This window comes from Heterocephalus glaber, unplaced genomic scaffold (genome assembly GCF_053883595.1).
Source record: "Heterocephalus glaber isolate CG9 unplaced genomic scaffold, H.glaber_assembly_v1.0 deba00001532, whole genome shotgun sequence".
Taxonomy (NCBI): Eukaryota; Metazoa; Chordata; class Mammalia; order Rodentia; family Bathyergidae; genus Heterocephalus; species Heterocephalus glaber.
The window spans coordinates 1,549,334-1,564,406 of NW_028258330.1; the positions used below are offsets into that span (position 1 = coordinate 1,549,334).

The window sequence follows — 15,073 nt, forward strand, 5'->3', positions numbered from 1 at the left end:
GGCAGGCCCTCGGAGGGAGAGCAGCTGTGGCAGCCTTGAGCTGCGTGTAGGGACTTGGCGGGGCGGTCTCTTAGATGGGTCCTCTAGGATGTGTGCTCTGTCAGGTTTGGCCCACTTGCTGGGCTGTGTTAAAATGCAAACCATTTATGTGTGTTTGAGATGGAGAGTGTGGTCCCCTTAACAGTGGCTTCCTGAGGATGGGGTGTGGGGGGCACAATGCTCAGGGAAAAGGCCAAGGCCCCGAGTCAAGGGTACTGACTTAGTGTCTTTAAAGTCCTTAGGAATTTTTCTAGGAAGGGGGAAAAAAAGCTCAAATAACTTGTGTCCAGAAGCTGCGGTTTTTCTTGAAAAGTACAATTTTTGTATCACAATTTTCCTGGTCTGCTTTCTATCTGTCTTTGCCAATTCTGTGTTCTGTCCTCACTCAAGCTTATCCATGGGAAATGGCACCAGGGTCACAGCACAGGGTTTGCAAGCAGCATGTGGGTTCATTGCCTCCCTCGTGAGCACTGTTATCAAGTTTGGTGTTTTTGAGGGCAAGAACGCAGTTTTCAAACATGCATTTTTTTTTTTTGGTACCAGGGATCGAACTCGGGACCTCGTGCTTGCGCGGCAGGCACCAGAACCACTGAGCTAAATCCCTGGCTGTCAAACATGCATTGTGCTTTTAATTAAAATATAATCTGCTGTGAATAAATATTAAGTAAAATATAGGGGCTAAAATAAAAAGAGAGGCTTCTGTTTGGCTAACAGATAGTTCTGTGTTCTTTTAAATTTTGTGGTTATTAATTCAAGGCTTTCATCAACTTAAATGAACTACTGCATCTCTATTTTCAAATATTTCTATCTAAAACTTAATATACCCTTCCATTCTGGGAAAGAAAAAAAAAAAAGAAAAGAAAAGGCAAATGCCAACAACAGTTTAGGGAGGACTCAAGATGACTAAAAATCACAGGCACTTTACACCACATTATAGTGGCTGCAGACCCTTCAAAATATTGCTTATGTCGATCCTCATTTGAAATGATGGTATGTAAATAATGTGACCCGGGAATTGTGATTTCAAGCACCATAAAGAAGTATTTGTTTGATAGCTCAGATTTTTGACATTTTACTAATGTTTCAATAGGGATGGTTTCATTTTTTATTCTATATGTTAAAGCTGATGTGTTTTTTAATTAACCTGAAAGAGGGCTCTGATTGCTAGAGGGCCATGGCACAAATGTGGCTCACCCCTTGCTCACAAGCATAGATCACCGTGTCCAGCCACACAAATGTTTTAGAAAGGGACACTGCCTAGTGGGGTGGTTATCTGGGAGTCTCTTATGGTTGGGATTCAGATGTCCCCCCAAAAGCTCACTGTTGTTCTGCTTTGCACTTTTCTCATGGTCAAGGATACTAAGCATCTGTCCCCTTACTAGAGAAATGCTTTTACAGGTCCTTTGCCCATATTTTAATTGGTTAGTTTTCTTCTTCTTATTGTTTCTAATAGTTTCTTACGTATTCTAGAGATAAATTTTCTGTTACATTGTTGTAAGTATTTTTGCTCATTCTCCCATTCTGTGGGTGTGTTTGCTTTCTTTGAAGCAGGAAAGTTTTTAACTGCAGTAATGTCCAATTTTTACTTGTGCTTTCAGTGTCATTTTTTAAAAGTGGCTGCTTGGTCCAGAACACAAAGATTTATACTGATATTTTCTTCTAAAGGGTTTCTAGCATTACCTCTTCTAGTTAGTTTTAAAAACTATTTTGCATTTAGTTTTTGTATATGGTGTGAGGTAGGGGTCCCAGTGTCACTTGTTGAAGAGCCTAGTGTTTCCCCTTTCGTTGTGTGGCACCCTTGTGGAAATGAATTGACCCTAAAGTGGGGGTTATTTTCAGATTCTCAATTCTATTCCATTGATCTGTGTTTATCTTTGCTCCCACACCATACCATTTTGTTTATTATAGCTTTTAAGTAATTTTTGAAATCAGAAACATAGATCCTCGTGCTTTGTTCTTCTTTTCCAAGAGATTTTCATAGTCTCTTGGACTTCCCTGCGAACTTCAGGATCAATAGGTAAATTTCTGCAAAGTCAGCAGAGATTTGTTAGGGACTGCACTGAACCCGCAGGTCAGTTTTGGGGGCCTTGCCACCTTTGCTATATTGTCTTCTGATCCCTGATCATAGGATTTATTTATATCTTCTTAAATTTCATTCAACAATATTTTATGGTTTTCAAAGTATATGTTTTACACTTCTTCTGCTAAATTTATTCTTAGTATTTCCTTCCTTTTGATGCTACTATAATGGATTTTAAAAATTTCTCAATTTGTGTACTGTTATTGCATAGATTTTTTTGTGTATTAATCTTGCATTCTGCAACTTCTAAGCTCATTTGTCAGTTTCTTACAGTTTCTCCAGTACAATACTGAGCAGAAGTGGTGACAGCAGCTGTCCTTCATGTGTTCATGGCCTTAAAAGGGAAGCTTCCAGGGTGCACCTGTAAGTGTGCCCTTTAGGTGTTCAGTACCATCAACATATTTTCTGTTATAGAGCAGGGATCAATAAAGGATTGTCCATGCTCATCTTATTTCTTGAAGAAAGCCTGAGTGAGCGCCAGACTTTAGTAAAATATTTGCTTTGCTATACAGAGATGCAGTTGCTTATTGAATGATATTTGTTCATTTGGCATTTATTTTCACACCTCCGGATTTACGTATTGCTGCATAGTAGTAAGACCTAATCTTCTGGTCTGCATTTCAGTATCATTATGACTCATAAGCAGGGGAAGGTATGGAGTCCTTTTCTGCTTGCGGACTCTTCCTCAGGTCTCTCCTGACAGTGTCCGCCTGCTCTCAATACCAGTGGCTGAAGGCTGCGCACCGCCCAGGTCATTGGTCCAAGCTCTTTCCCAGACCTTCACAGAACCTCTGCTGAAATGTAGCCTTCCTGAATGGATCTGAGGGCCCTGAAGCTTCTCATCAGGAGGGACATCTGTATTTGTGACCCACCTCTGTGTTTCAAAAAAGGTAATGGTTGCCGTATATGTACCTTCTGCTTAAGTTTCACGAAACACTACATTAGACATTGTATCTCCACTGGGGAAGCAGGGTGAGGGAGAAAAGCCAGAGATTTAAGAAACAGCCAGATTAACTGGTATGTGGTGACACTGGGGTCCAAATGTGCTCCCCACTGTAGCTGTGTCATCCTAAGCAGGCTGGTGAATGTCAGTTTCACCACTTACTAGTGTGTGACCTGGAAGAGTCACTCACTTTCCCTGGCTCTCAGCGTCTTCATTAAGGAAGTGAAGGAATCAACAAGTGAAGCCTGAGACAAGTGGGGACCTGGCAAAGACACACTGCCCTGGGTTCTTCAATTGTCCCCTGCGGCTCCTTGGTCCTGGAGTTTTTCCCACAACTGCTTGTTATAATCTGTGAAAATGCACGGTTGGATCAAATTTAACCCCAAAATGAGTCTGGAGCGCGGATCATGAACCATGCTGAGTGTGCAAACCACCTGTGGCTGAATCCAAATTCTAGGGAAATGTATTGTTTTCTTTTTAGCTAAAATTTGTTGAGAGTTTACTATGGCTCAATTGTAGTAAATGCTTTACATGCATAACTCACTTAGTCTATATTAATGAGTGCTTTGTTACGATTTCTATCACACAGGTAAATAAACTGAGGCAAAGAGAGGCCAGGTTACTTGTTAAATCTTAAAAACAAAATGGTGCAGCTGAGACTCAACTCCTACCAGCTGCAAAGCCCACTCTCTTAATTATTTCTGGGGATCTGAGTCTCCCACTCTGAACTTCACAGGTCAGCAAAGAAAATGCTCTGGAAGAGCCACAAGGAAACATCCACAACTGCAACCATGCTCCATGAGCTCCTGGAACCATCTCTGCCTCGGGGAGTGCTGTGAGGTGGACAAGGACACTGGTGCATATCATCTCTGCCTCACTCCCAGGAAGATAGATCCTGAGTGAAGATGAGAGAGCAGTGTGCACAGGATGACCTCCAAGGCAGGCAAAGGTGGCAAGTGCTGAAGATGTGACAGGAAGTGTTATCCATGAAAGTTCACAGCTATCAGCTCTGGCTTGGTGACTCAGAAACACCTAGCTGAAGGTAAACTTGTCAACAGGGACTTGGGAGAAGAGAAAGACTTCGTCTGGTAGAGACTAGGGCTTCCTGGCAGGGGAAGGGACAAGAGATAGGATAAGCCAGGCCTCCCTTGCCAGGACCTCTCTGCCTCCCCGGGGGCCAGGAGGATCTCAGTCCCTGAAGCTGCAAGGGTTAGGGTATAGGCTCTGGGTGCAAACCCAGGGCAGCCCTGTGGGTGGCCTCAGGGAGGAGGCCCAGGAATGAGCACTTAGGAAAGAGGGGAGGGGATGGAGTGAGGCTTCTCTGAGTGGGTGCTGGGCAGCAATGGATATCAGGCGACCAGCAGAGTTTCAGGCAACGGTTTGCAGTCTACACATGGGGACAGGGCAGGGGTGGGGGAAACCAAGATTCTGAAGTCTGAGGATAGAGGAGAAAGGTGCAAAGACGAGTGTGTGCATTCCAGGGTTGACACGGAGTGACACTGAGCTGGGGGCCCCTCCTGGGACATCTTTAAGTCACCAACAAGTGGGATACACAGAAACCATGAGGACTAGGGGCAGAAACTTGGGAGTGGCCACCCTTGTGGGCAAGAGAGCCAGGTTTATGGGAGGATGGCAGGGACGTGTGTACCCAGAGTCACAGAAGGAGAGGTCTTTAGGGCTGTGGGGTCAAGACTGCAAACAGCAGGGACATCTACAGGTGAAGACCGACACAAGCTCCTGGGGTCAGTGTTAGGGTGCTCAGTGAAGAGGGCCAGCTGGTGAGCCCACGGGAGGATGGTCGGGGTGGCTGAGCAGTGGGACGTGGAGTCGCTCACATGGAGATGAGGCTCAGCCCTGGCAAAGGTGGAGGCTGGGGACACTCAGCTGGGGAGGGTGGTTTCAAACATGTAGAGCAGCAATAGTGGGAGAGAAAGGCTGGGAAGGAAGGTGGTGAGTGTCAGGCCAGAGGTAAGTGCCTGCGACCAACAGCTAGTGGTGCCCCCACCTTCCACAGGGCAGACGGAGATGGCTGTGCCTGGGACGCCAGGCTGCGGCTACTGCTTCTCTAGCTAGACCTCAGCAAGAACCTACTCAGGTGGGGTGGGTCCGTTCCTGGGTGGCACTGGCTTCCCTGGACTCTGTCTCTGGGGCTTTTCACACAGGCTGCACTACCTCCGTTCCTTTTTCTTCCCAAGACTCAGTCAAGGAGACCCAACAAGGGCCAAGCCGAGGCAGTGGTGGGTGGGCGGGAGGTTGTCAAGGTTCCACCATCCCTGTGTGGGCGAGATCTGTTCCTGGATGGTCCCTCAGCCCTCAGGGCTGGCGGGCTCAGAAGAGACGCCTGTCTAATGCCATGTGTCCTCGGTAACAGAGCTGCCGCACGCACACTGGGTTCTGCAGGGCCGCTGGCCTTGCCCGGCCTTGCGTCATCCATACAGGAAAGGTCTCCACTTTTGGAGGCCTTTGCAGCCCCACCCGAGACCCCTCCCACAGCGAGGTCCTGCCCTCCCCGCCCCACCTCGCCCCGCCTTCCCCTCCCCAGGACCCTCCCTGGGCTGCCGGTCTGCGCCACCCCACGGGGGCTTCGCCAGGCTAGGCGGCTGCAAGTGAGGAGTTGGAGGCCCGCCCCCTCCGCGCCCCCTCCACCTTATCAGGCCTGTCTGCGCCCTGGGCTCCCAGAGCCTGGTTTGGAGTCCTATAGCGCCGCCTGCTGGTGCCCCGTCGAGAGTGGTGGTGGCTGAGAGCGACCTAGGGTATTTTTAAAGTTTGCCACTCTCAGTCCTCTTAGTCCTCGGCATTCTCGGATAAGATCGAAAGTGACAGATCTCCCTAGGCACAGCCCGGGTCCCCGCCAGCTCGCTCACCGCCCTTTCACAGATGGAGGGCCCCCAGGATACCGATGGGTCCCTTGCGGGGCTCCTTGCCCACTATGCTGGGAGCATGAGTTGGACGGTCCGTCTGTGCAGCCAGACGGCGACGTACCCGACTGCGGTGCTGCGACACGCCCAACACCTCTCCCACGTGAGATTACACTGGCCTTGGCAGCGCCCACCCAGGAGGTGGGAGGGAGCGCTGGTGTCAGGCGCACCCGGGGTCTCCAGCCCTATTCACGGACCCCAAGTCTAGGACCCTGACCTAGGCTGAAGCCCCGTCTCCCAGCGACCTTGTTTTCGTGAGAATCCGTGTCCTGCACATTACCCCTCTCCCCGTGCTCTTCGTCCCCACCCTGCCCAAGCGTCCTGCAGGTCAGGGTTTCCATGGTTCCCGCCCTGTCACATCCCCTTTCCGGGTCTTGAAATCAGGCGTAACGTTTGTGGAGGAGGTGGGGAGTTAAGAGGCTCAGGAGGAGCTGTGCTCAGCCGAGAAGCGGTGGGGCACGGTCCCTACCCACTGTGCTCATCCCCGCAAGGGGCTCGGGGTGAGCGCGAGGGAAGCGCGGGCGTCCCGGGAACCCAGCGATCGGACGCCGCCCCGGCCCTTCCCACTGCACTTCCTTCCTTTTCCCGAACGTCCAGGAGGGAGGGGGCCGCGCGTTTATAAACCAGCCCGGCCGCGGGGCAGGGCAGAGCTGTGTTTGCTCCGGGACCCACTCCGCGTCCTTCGCTCCGCCTCCACCCGCGGGCCCCAGCCTCGCGCGGCATGCTCGGGGTGCTGTTCCTGGGCGTGCTGGCCCTGGCCGGCCTGGGGCTCCTGGCGCCCGCAGACCCGAGGCTCAGTGGCAGCCAGTGTGTGGAGCGCGAGTGCTTCGCGCTTTTCCACGGCCCTGCGACCTTCACCAACGCCAGCCAGGCCTGTGAGCGCCTGGGAGGGCACCTGATGACCGTGCGCTCCTCAGTGGCTGCCGAGGTCATTTCCCTGCTCCTGAGTGGCGACAGCGGAGTGGGCCCGCGCCTCTGGATTGGCTTGCAGCGCCCGCAGGGCTGCGGGAATCCTGGGTCGCTTGGGCCCCTGCGCAGCTTCCAGTGGGTGACAGGAGACAACCACACCAGCTACAGCAGGTGGGCGAGGCCCGACGGCGACGGTGCACCCTCCTGCGGCCCGTTGTGCGTCGCGGTTTCGGTGGCAGCCACGGGGCCTAGCGACCCAGGCTGGGAGGTGCAGCCATGCGATGCCGAGGCGTCCGGCTTCTTGTGCGAGCTGCACTTCGACGCCTCCTGCAGGACCCTGGTGGTGGAGGCCGGCGCGCGCCGCGTCTCTGTCGCCTACAGCACCCCGTTTGGAGTGCGCAGCGCGGACTTCCAAGCGCTGCCTGTGGGCAGCTCAGCGGCGGTGGCGGCGCTCGGGCTGCAGCTAGAGTGCGAGGCTCCGCCAGGGGCCGCGGAGGGGCGCTGGGGGCGTGAGGCGCCAGGCGCCTGGAACTGCAGCGTGGAGAATGGCGGCTGCGAGCATGAGTGCAACCAGAGCGCAGGGGAGCCGAGCTGTCTCTGCCCCCATGAAGCCATGCTGCAAGCAGACGGGCGCTCCTGCGCTGCCTTGGCCGCGCCCTCCTGCAAGGACAGCCTCTGCGAGCACTTCTGCGTGAGCGACCCGGTTACACCTGGGGCTTATTCCTGCATGTGCGCCGCCGGCTACCAGTTGGCGGCCGACCAACATTCGTGCGAGGACGTGGACGACTGTGCACAGGTGCCCAGCGTGTGCCAGCAGCACTGCGTCAATACCGATGGTGGCTTCGAGTGCCTCTGCTATGAGGGCTATGAGATGGTGGATAGCGAGTGTGTGGAGCTGCTGGACCCCTGCTTCGGGTCGAACTGTGAGTACCAGTGCCAGCCCGTGGGCACGGACAAGTACGAATGTATCTGCGCTGAAGGCTTCATTCCCAACCCAAAGGAGCCATACCGCTGCCAGATGTTCTGCAATCAGACCGAGTGCCCAGCTGACTGTGACCCCAACAACCTAAACATCTGCTACTGCCCTGAAGGCTTCATCCTGGATGAGGGTAACTTGTGTGTGGACATCGATGAGTGCCATCAAGGTGACTGTGGCCGGCACGAGTGCCACAATTTCCTGGGCACCTACGAGTGCATCTGTGGGCCGGGCTCCCCCCTTGAGGGCCAGGTGAGTCTGGACTGCGACTCTATCCCCAATCCTAACCCCAGCAAGGGGAGGGAAGAGGATATCCTGGCGGAGGATGGCTCTGGGGAGGATTCCACCAGCTCGACTCCAGGCCCCACTCTGAGCACCCAACCTGCAGGGCCTGTGCATTCCGTCGTGCTCATAGGCACCTCCATCGCCACCCTGTCCCTTGTAGTGGCGCTTCTGGCACTTCTTTGCCACCTGCGCAAGAAGCGGGGTGCAGCCCGTGCAGAACTGGAGTACAAGTGCGGGTCACCGGCCAAGGCTGTGGCCTTGCAGAAACTCTGAGGGACTGCAGGGTGCAGGAGCCTCTCCTTCCTGTGTGTCCCTCCTCGGTTGGTTCCCTGGCTGCTCAGAAGCACCCTGGCTGCCACCTTGAGAAGACCCTCCTCATTCTCTACAAGGGGAGCCCTGAGGCTAAAAGCCAAGATATTTGGGCAGAGAGTACAAATTTACCTTGAAGACAGATTGCCAAGTGACCCGGGCCCCCACATAGCTGTGGGAAGGGTGAGCGCTACTGCTCTTTAGCTTTAAGGACAGACTCCTGCCACAGGACTGGCGATGACTGAGATAATTATTTTTTCAAATATTTAGCTTTTTGCCTCTTTCCTTTTCCCCCTTACTTGTTTGTCTTCAAAACTCACTTGGCAAGGAATCCTTCTTCTGTTGGTCTGGCGCAATCTCTCTTTCTACATATACTCCACCTACTTCTTAGCTCTTAGCTGTCTATTCAAGCAGAACTCCTACGTGAGACAGAAACAAAAACACTAAAACCCAAAACAGTTGCACATTTTCTTTTTTGCTAGCTTTGCTAATTTATTTATCCTGAAATTTCAGGCTTCTAGAGCAAAGTAGTTTTAACAGAGTTTAATAGGTGATCGTTAACTTAATGTTGCTGGACTGTCATAGACATTAAATCCAAGGAGTTTTCTATCTTTAGTTTTTAAACAATGAGCCTGGGTTTTATTATTGTTTTGATTTGAATGACAAAGTAGTAATTGTTAAGTGTCTTACCCAGTTTCCTTTATTGCAGTTAAATCTTGGCAGTGTTGAAATGTTCTGATGCTTGCTCTAGACTAAGAGAGAAGCACCCCCAGGAGATAAGCTAAGAAAGTTTTGAGCTGCCTGCTTCAGGCCAATTTGACTCTCAACTGCTCTGTTTACTTGTTCACTTGTGTTCCAAAATAAAAGCCGCCCCCCTGGTTTTCCAGGGGACTTGGAGCCCAGGATGGGGCAAGCAATCAGGGGCTTCCTTACTGCAGCCATGAAGAATGTCACCTGCTTCAGAGGGACCTTCTAGCCCTGGCCACTGGCTTGTGGTCCCTGGGCAAGATCAGAGCTCCTGTGGGAGCCTGAGAGATGGGCAGAGTCCTGAGCCCCGCCCTCTCCAGCTCACCAGAAACTGCATTTTAATAAGACCTGCAGGGGCTTGTCTGTGCAGTCACTTGAGGACAATTGTTCTAGACCATTTCCAGCTTTCTGGAGAACATTACATATGGGTCAGTAATAAGTAGCGGGGCAAGACAGGCCCTCAATTCTTAAGAAACTGAGGAATTTTCATTGTACAGCTTTCTTCTCTGGTAGAAAAGATTAGGTACACACCACTGGATGTTGTTATACAGGTTCAAGAAGGGCCTTGGTTGGACTAATCTAGGTATGAATCCTGCCCCAGTGAAGGGAAAAACTATACCATGTAAGTGTATCTTTGTAAGGCAAAGGTTTTCCTCTACTGTGTTGTAAACTCAGCATGTTTGTACATAGTTATTTATTGGAGTTAAACTAGAACACAGGCAAAACCCTTGCTTATGATGTCACTTGTACAAAATAAACACATTACAGTGTGCTCGAGGTGGTGTGTGTGTTCACCTTCCCTCACCTCCTCATTGCATGTCATTCAGTGGGGTTCACAAGCTGTGCCAATGCCACCAGACGCCCGAGACTGCTGCTCCTGGCGTAGTCTCTGAGTTGCCGATCTTTCCAGAGAAGACGGTTTTCAGCAGAGAAGGAGTTCCTGTTACCTCTGTGTGTACAAATATTTTTCTTTCCATAACCATAATAACTTCATTCGTGCTAACTTGTGTCTATGTGTTCTCAAATACATCTGGGACCATTTGTTGGGATGCACTAGAGGTGCCGTCCTTCCCGGGCTGTCTGGAGTGAGCCAAACCCAGAGCAGTCCTGAAGGCCTGTGACTCACAATCAAGCAACCATTTCTAGACCCCACCATCTCCTGCAATATGGAGTCATCCTCCTCCCTGTCTTCAGGATGTGGGTTTCTTGGCCCCTTTCCCAGAGTGGAGCTGGCTGACTTTCATGGGCAGGGCTGTGAATGTTTCCATAAAGCAGATGAGAGAGAGAGAAAAAAAAGCCTTGGTGAAATATTCAAATGCATTGAAGAGGCCAAGTCCTCAGTGTCCACCTGAGCAGAGGTTGTGGGACAGGAGAAGGCGAAGACTGTGGTGTGCACCTGGGGTGAGGTGGAAGGGCTTGCGGTGCTGGGGCAGGGACACTGCTGTGCAGGGTGGCTGGCAGAGGAGCAGGTGGGGCAGTGTTCTGCCCAGGAGTCCACAGGTCTATGTGAAGGAAGCACTCAGGGATGGGGCCAATCAGGTGCAGACCAGGGGTGCTGGGAGCTGGAGGAAAAGGATGGTGCCCCTGCAGCAGTGGGCCCTTGAGGTGTTTCAACATGGGAGAGCTAGGACCTGGTTGTTTGGGAAGGTGGCAGCCACATCTAACTCACATGTTCCTTGAAGCAGAAGCCTGGGGGTTCCCTGGCAAGTATGGTGCGAGGCTCATGTCACAGACACCTGTGTTTGACCCCAGCCTCATATGTGATGGTCACATGACCACAGGCACTGTGTGACCCCTTAAAGGCTATGAAACAGGGTGCTAGCATGCTGTCTCGAATGCTGCCATGAGGGGTGAATAGCGCAAGGTAGGCGCCTACTGTTGGCCTGTGCTCTGATGAAGACCGGATGCGCAGTGAATAAAGAAGACATTAGGTTGGAACCTGAGCATGCCAGGCACAAAATTGAGCCTGTGAGGGAGGTGGAAAATGCCCTTCCAAGGCAAGATGAAGTCCCCAGGATGGGACACTACCAGCCCTGGGGCACCAGTGACACCGGGATTTACATAGAGGCAGGCCCAGGAGGGAGGGATTTGTGCAGAAGTGCCCTTTACTAGGAGTAAAATCCAGCCTTAAAGGCACTGGTCTACACTCTGTTCATAGGAGCTCTCAAATACATGGGCACAGGGCTCCTCTGTTCCCCCAGGAGATACAGAAAAGAAGTGGCACCCCCAGTGCTGTCCCAATGTGCTCAGAGCTGAGAGGGGAAGCTGGCTGAGCCAGGTCTCAGGACTGCAGGAGGCCCTGGGTGTGACAGTGTGATGTGGACAGGACCTGTAGAGACGGTGCTTAGCTTCCAGCTTTTGGGGCCTCTTGTTCCCGTGTCAAGTGGGGTGCCTTGTTATGTCATGGAGGATAAACTAAGGTCACAAAGAACATAAAAACTACATTTCATCTGGGTTGTGGCTTGGCGGGGGGTACCCACAACACAGGGCCTGACCTTTCCAGGCATTTCTCCATGAAATAACACGGGCAACGCCTGTTCCCCTTTCCCAGACTCCAGGCTCTGCAGGCCGCCTGCCCGGCCTGGCCTGGTGCTCTCCCTCTCTTCCTAGTAGGTCTTTCCTCCTTTGTTTCTGGTCAGCCCATTCAGATGTAGGCAAACAACTGATTTCCTCTCACAAGAGAAACTAAATATTGTTTTAACATCAGATTTGAGCAGAATCAGAATCCTTGCAGCCTGTTTTGAAAGTGTGACTGCGAAAGATAGAAAGGTCCAGGGGAAGCGTTAGCTCGGGGTCAGGCCTGCTGCGAAAGTGGAGGACAGCAGAGCCCTTCGGGATCCCATCAGGAACTCTGGGACTCAGAGCTGGGATCTGGCAATGGTGAGACCTGGTTGGTGCTGATTGGTCAGGCCTTTCCTTAAACCTCAGCCTAAAAGAAATTGTCCGTTAAAATAGGAAATTTCGCAAAGGGTGTTATCCTGCCCTGGAAACCTGCTTCCTGCCTGCATCTTCCGCCATGGCCTCTTCTCTCCAGTCTCGTCCTCCTCAGAGCCCTGCTCAGGGTGCCCTGGCCACCCACTCACCCACCTCTGTTCAGCCTGTGCAGAAGGAAGGAGCTGTTAATTCCCCTCCTCCTACTGCCTCCCGCCCTGCTTGGGATGGGTCCCTTGGAGAACAGGGACCCCACCCTTAGAACACCCCCTCACTACATTCATCTGGAAATGGTGATATAAGCCTCAAGCATCACTTTTTGTGAATCTTTGCCTGATTTACTCTCGTCATCTCCTATCTTCGGGAAATCATACACCAACCCCTGGGAAAGGAAAGGCCGGAAGGGTCAGGGTGAGTCTGCTTCTCTGTTTAGTTTGTCTGTGACTCTCCAGGGCCCAGGGCGCAGCCATATGAGCATGAAACCAAAGCAGAGAGCCCACCAGCCCAGCAGTGAGCCGTGCCCAGGCCTGTGTGCCACCGTGGAGACTTGGGTCTCTGTGGAGCCCGTCTCAAGGAGCAGCCCCCCCCGCCCCCGGCTTGGCTGCTGGAAGGAGCAGAGCCCTGGCTCGGAGGGAATGCCATAGTCTCTCTCCAGGGTGCAAAGATCCCGAGACCATCACAAAGTCAGCCACTTGCCGGAGACACGTAAACCCCAGGTGACCAAGCAGGTGGCTTCTGGGGGCCAGGATGCTTCTTTACAGACCCAGAAGGGCAGGTGAGAGAGGCAGATGGAGGCCAGGGATGGGGAAGGAAATGACATAATGGGGCTCCTGGATTTGGAGGAGCATTTTCCCAATTCTGTAACCCTCAGGTCCACCTCACACTCTTTGTGACCGCCATGACTGCCACGGAGAGGGAAGTTGGCGGTGACAGAGCAGTCCCTGTCTTGCCTGGGGTGGCAGCCATGTGTCTGAGTTCACAGCACTGTACACTGACAAAGAGTGAGTTTTCCCACAGGTAGTTACAGCCCTGTGGGGATGGATAGCAGGGACCACAGCACTGCAGAGTGGCTGAGGAAAGACGCATTTAAACCACAAACACATGCAGGTGTCAGGGGCCATCAGTGTAGGAAGCCCCTCTCCATTAGATGCCTTGCCTGGCAGGGAACCCTGCCTTTCAGTCCATACAGAGTGAGCAGAAAAGCAACATGGTTCCACCAGCCTCTGCCTGGAAAGGGGAGACAGGCACCCGAATTCATAAGACCCAAGAGCTCACAATGGGTCCTCTTGCCAGGTGGACCTGAGCTCCTCATTAGAGCCTGTCATTGCCGCCTCATGGCTCTTGGGACAAAGTCCTAAATCCTTAATGTGCTGCTGGACAAACTCCTCCCACTCGGTGATCACCAGCACCTCAGGGGATGAGTGTCACCAGCTCCTGTCCAGGCTGCTCCAGCCCATGCTGCCCACCCCAGACCCTTTGCACACACTGTTCTCTTTGCTTGGGGCCCTTCCTGTCCTCTTGCCCATTCCCTCTTCCCCTAGAGGGTTCCCCTGTGTCCGTTGCACGATGTCATCACCAACAGTCTTCCCTGAGATGCCTGCTGCGAGGCCAGGGCAAGGTCTTGATTACACCATCTCATGGAAGCGAGGTTCCTCTCCTGTGGAGGTCTTGCTCCAGTGTAGATTGGAATTCCACCCTTTTGAGATTACTAATGAATACCTCTCTTTGCGACTAACTCCAGGCCCCCCTGACTGTGCAGGCTCCCGTAGTTGCCTGTCCCCGTGTCCCCACCTGCATGTAGCCCCAAGCAGAGTCTTCAGGTGGTGGTGACTACCCGGAGAGTTGTCTCGGTGGCAGGGGTCTCAGGATTGTGGTGTGGTGCTGGTATTGTGATCTACTTAGGATAAGAGTGAAACAAGGGCTCAGTGTCACAACCTACAGCTGATCAATTTGCTGGAGTCTGTGTCCGGTTCCTGGGGCAGCCTGGCCCAAACACATTGCCTTTGGTGTCTTCTTTACATCCACCTGGAGGCCCTAAGGCTGGCAGGGTGGTTCTGATGGAAGTAAAACCCACAAATGGATGCAGCCAGATGGGCAGGAACCCTGAGGGCGCCAGCTGGTCATGCCCTTCCGTCCTCCCCATCATCAGGAAATCTGCACTCCTGGCTTGTCCCCATGCAGTAAATTGAGGCCATTTAAAGGACAAAGCAAGACTAACATCAAAGTGTGCCTCACTGTGACTTCCCAGGCCCTATAGTGTGTGAGCGGCTTGTAGGACCCAGCCTGTGTGGGACTTGATGTGACCAGCTGCTGTGGAGCCCTCAGGTTGACGGCCACCAGCTCAAGCTGTAGGACTGTGGCCAGTCAAGACACATGTGGGGACGAAGCCCAAGTATTTCGCTGCCACTGCCACTGCTGAGTGGAGTATCCCAGCCTCTAGAGTTGAGTGGGCCCTCGCCTGCTGTGATTTATTACTTACTGATTTATTACTTATGTATGGCTCCAGGGCAAGGGGCAGTGTGAATACTCAAATGATTGAATGCTCATGTTTTGCCAGTGACTGAACAGTGCTAAGGGGAGGAATGGAGTGGTGCTGTCCATCTAGGGTCTTTAAAAGTAGACCAGAAAGACAGAGTTCGTGACCGGGAAGAACTCCACACTCAGGACCTCCACATGTGCATATTTACAGTGGAAACCTGAGGCCTGGGGACAGGCTAACACCAAGGTCCTTGGCCACTAGTGACTTCTTGCCGTCACTTGAAGCTGCCTCTCCATCATCACCCTGAGGTCACCAGGCTGCAGGCTGGAACAGAGTGCAGCAACTCTCTGGGACATGAAGGGTAGATGTGGTCAAGGCTCCAGGGCTGTGCCCTAGGGGTCACCAGGATGGGAATTCAGGCCTACCTCAGCTTCTGCTGTGACCCTGCATGTCCTCA

General features: G+C 52.4%; 1 protein-coding gene across 1 annotated transcript; it reads left to right on the forward strand.

Annotated features, from left to right (window-relative positions):
- The first annotated feature begins 6,408 nt into the window (after nt 1-6,408).
- Thbd (thrombomodulin) lies at nt 6,409-9,978 on the forward strand. The gene has a single exon (XM_004840907.3). The coding sequence runs from the start codon at nt 6,702-6,704 to the stop codon at nt 8,421-8,423; it is 1,722 nt and encodes a 573-aa protein (XP_004840964.1). The 5' UTR covers nt 6,409-6,701; the 3' UTR covers nt 8,424-9,978.
- Nucleotides 9,979-15,073: the final 5,095 nt, after the last annotated feature.

Bases quoted from the DNA above. Each gene is read 5' to 3' on its own strand.
- Thbd (XM_004840907.3), top strand. From the start codon at position 6,702: ATGCTCGGGGTGCTGTTCCTGGGCGTGCTGGCCCTGGCCGGCCTGGGG.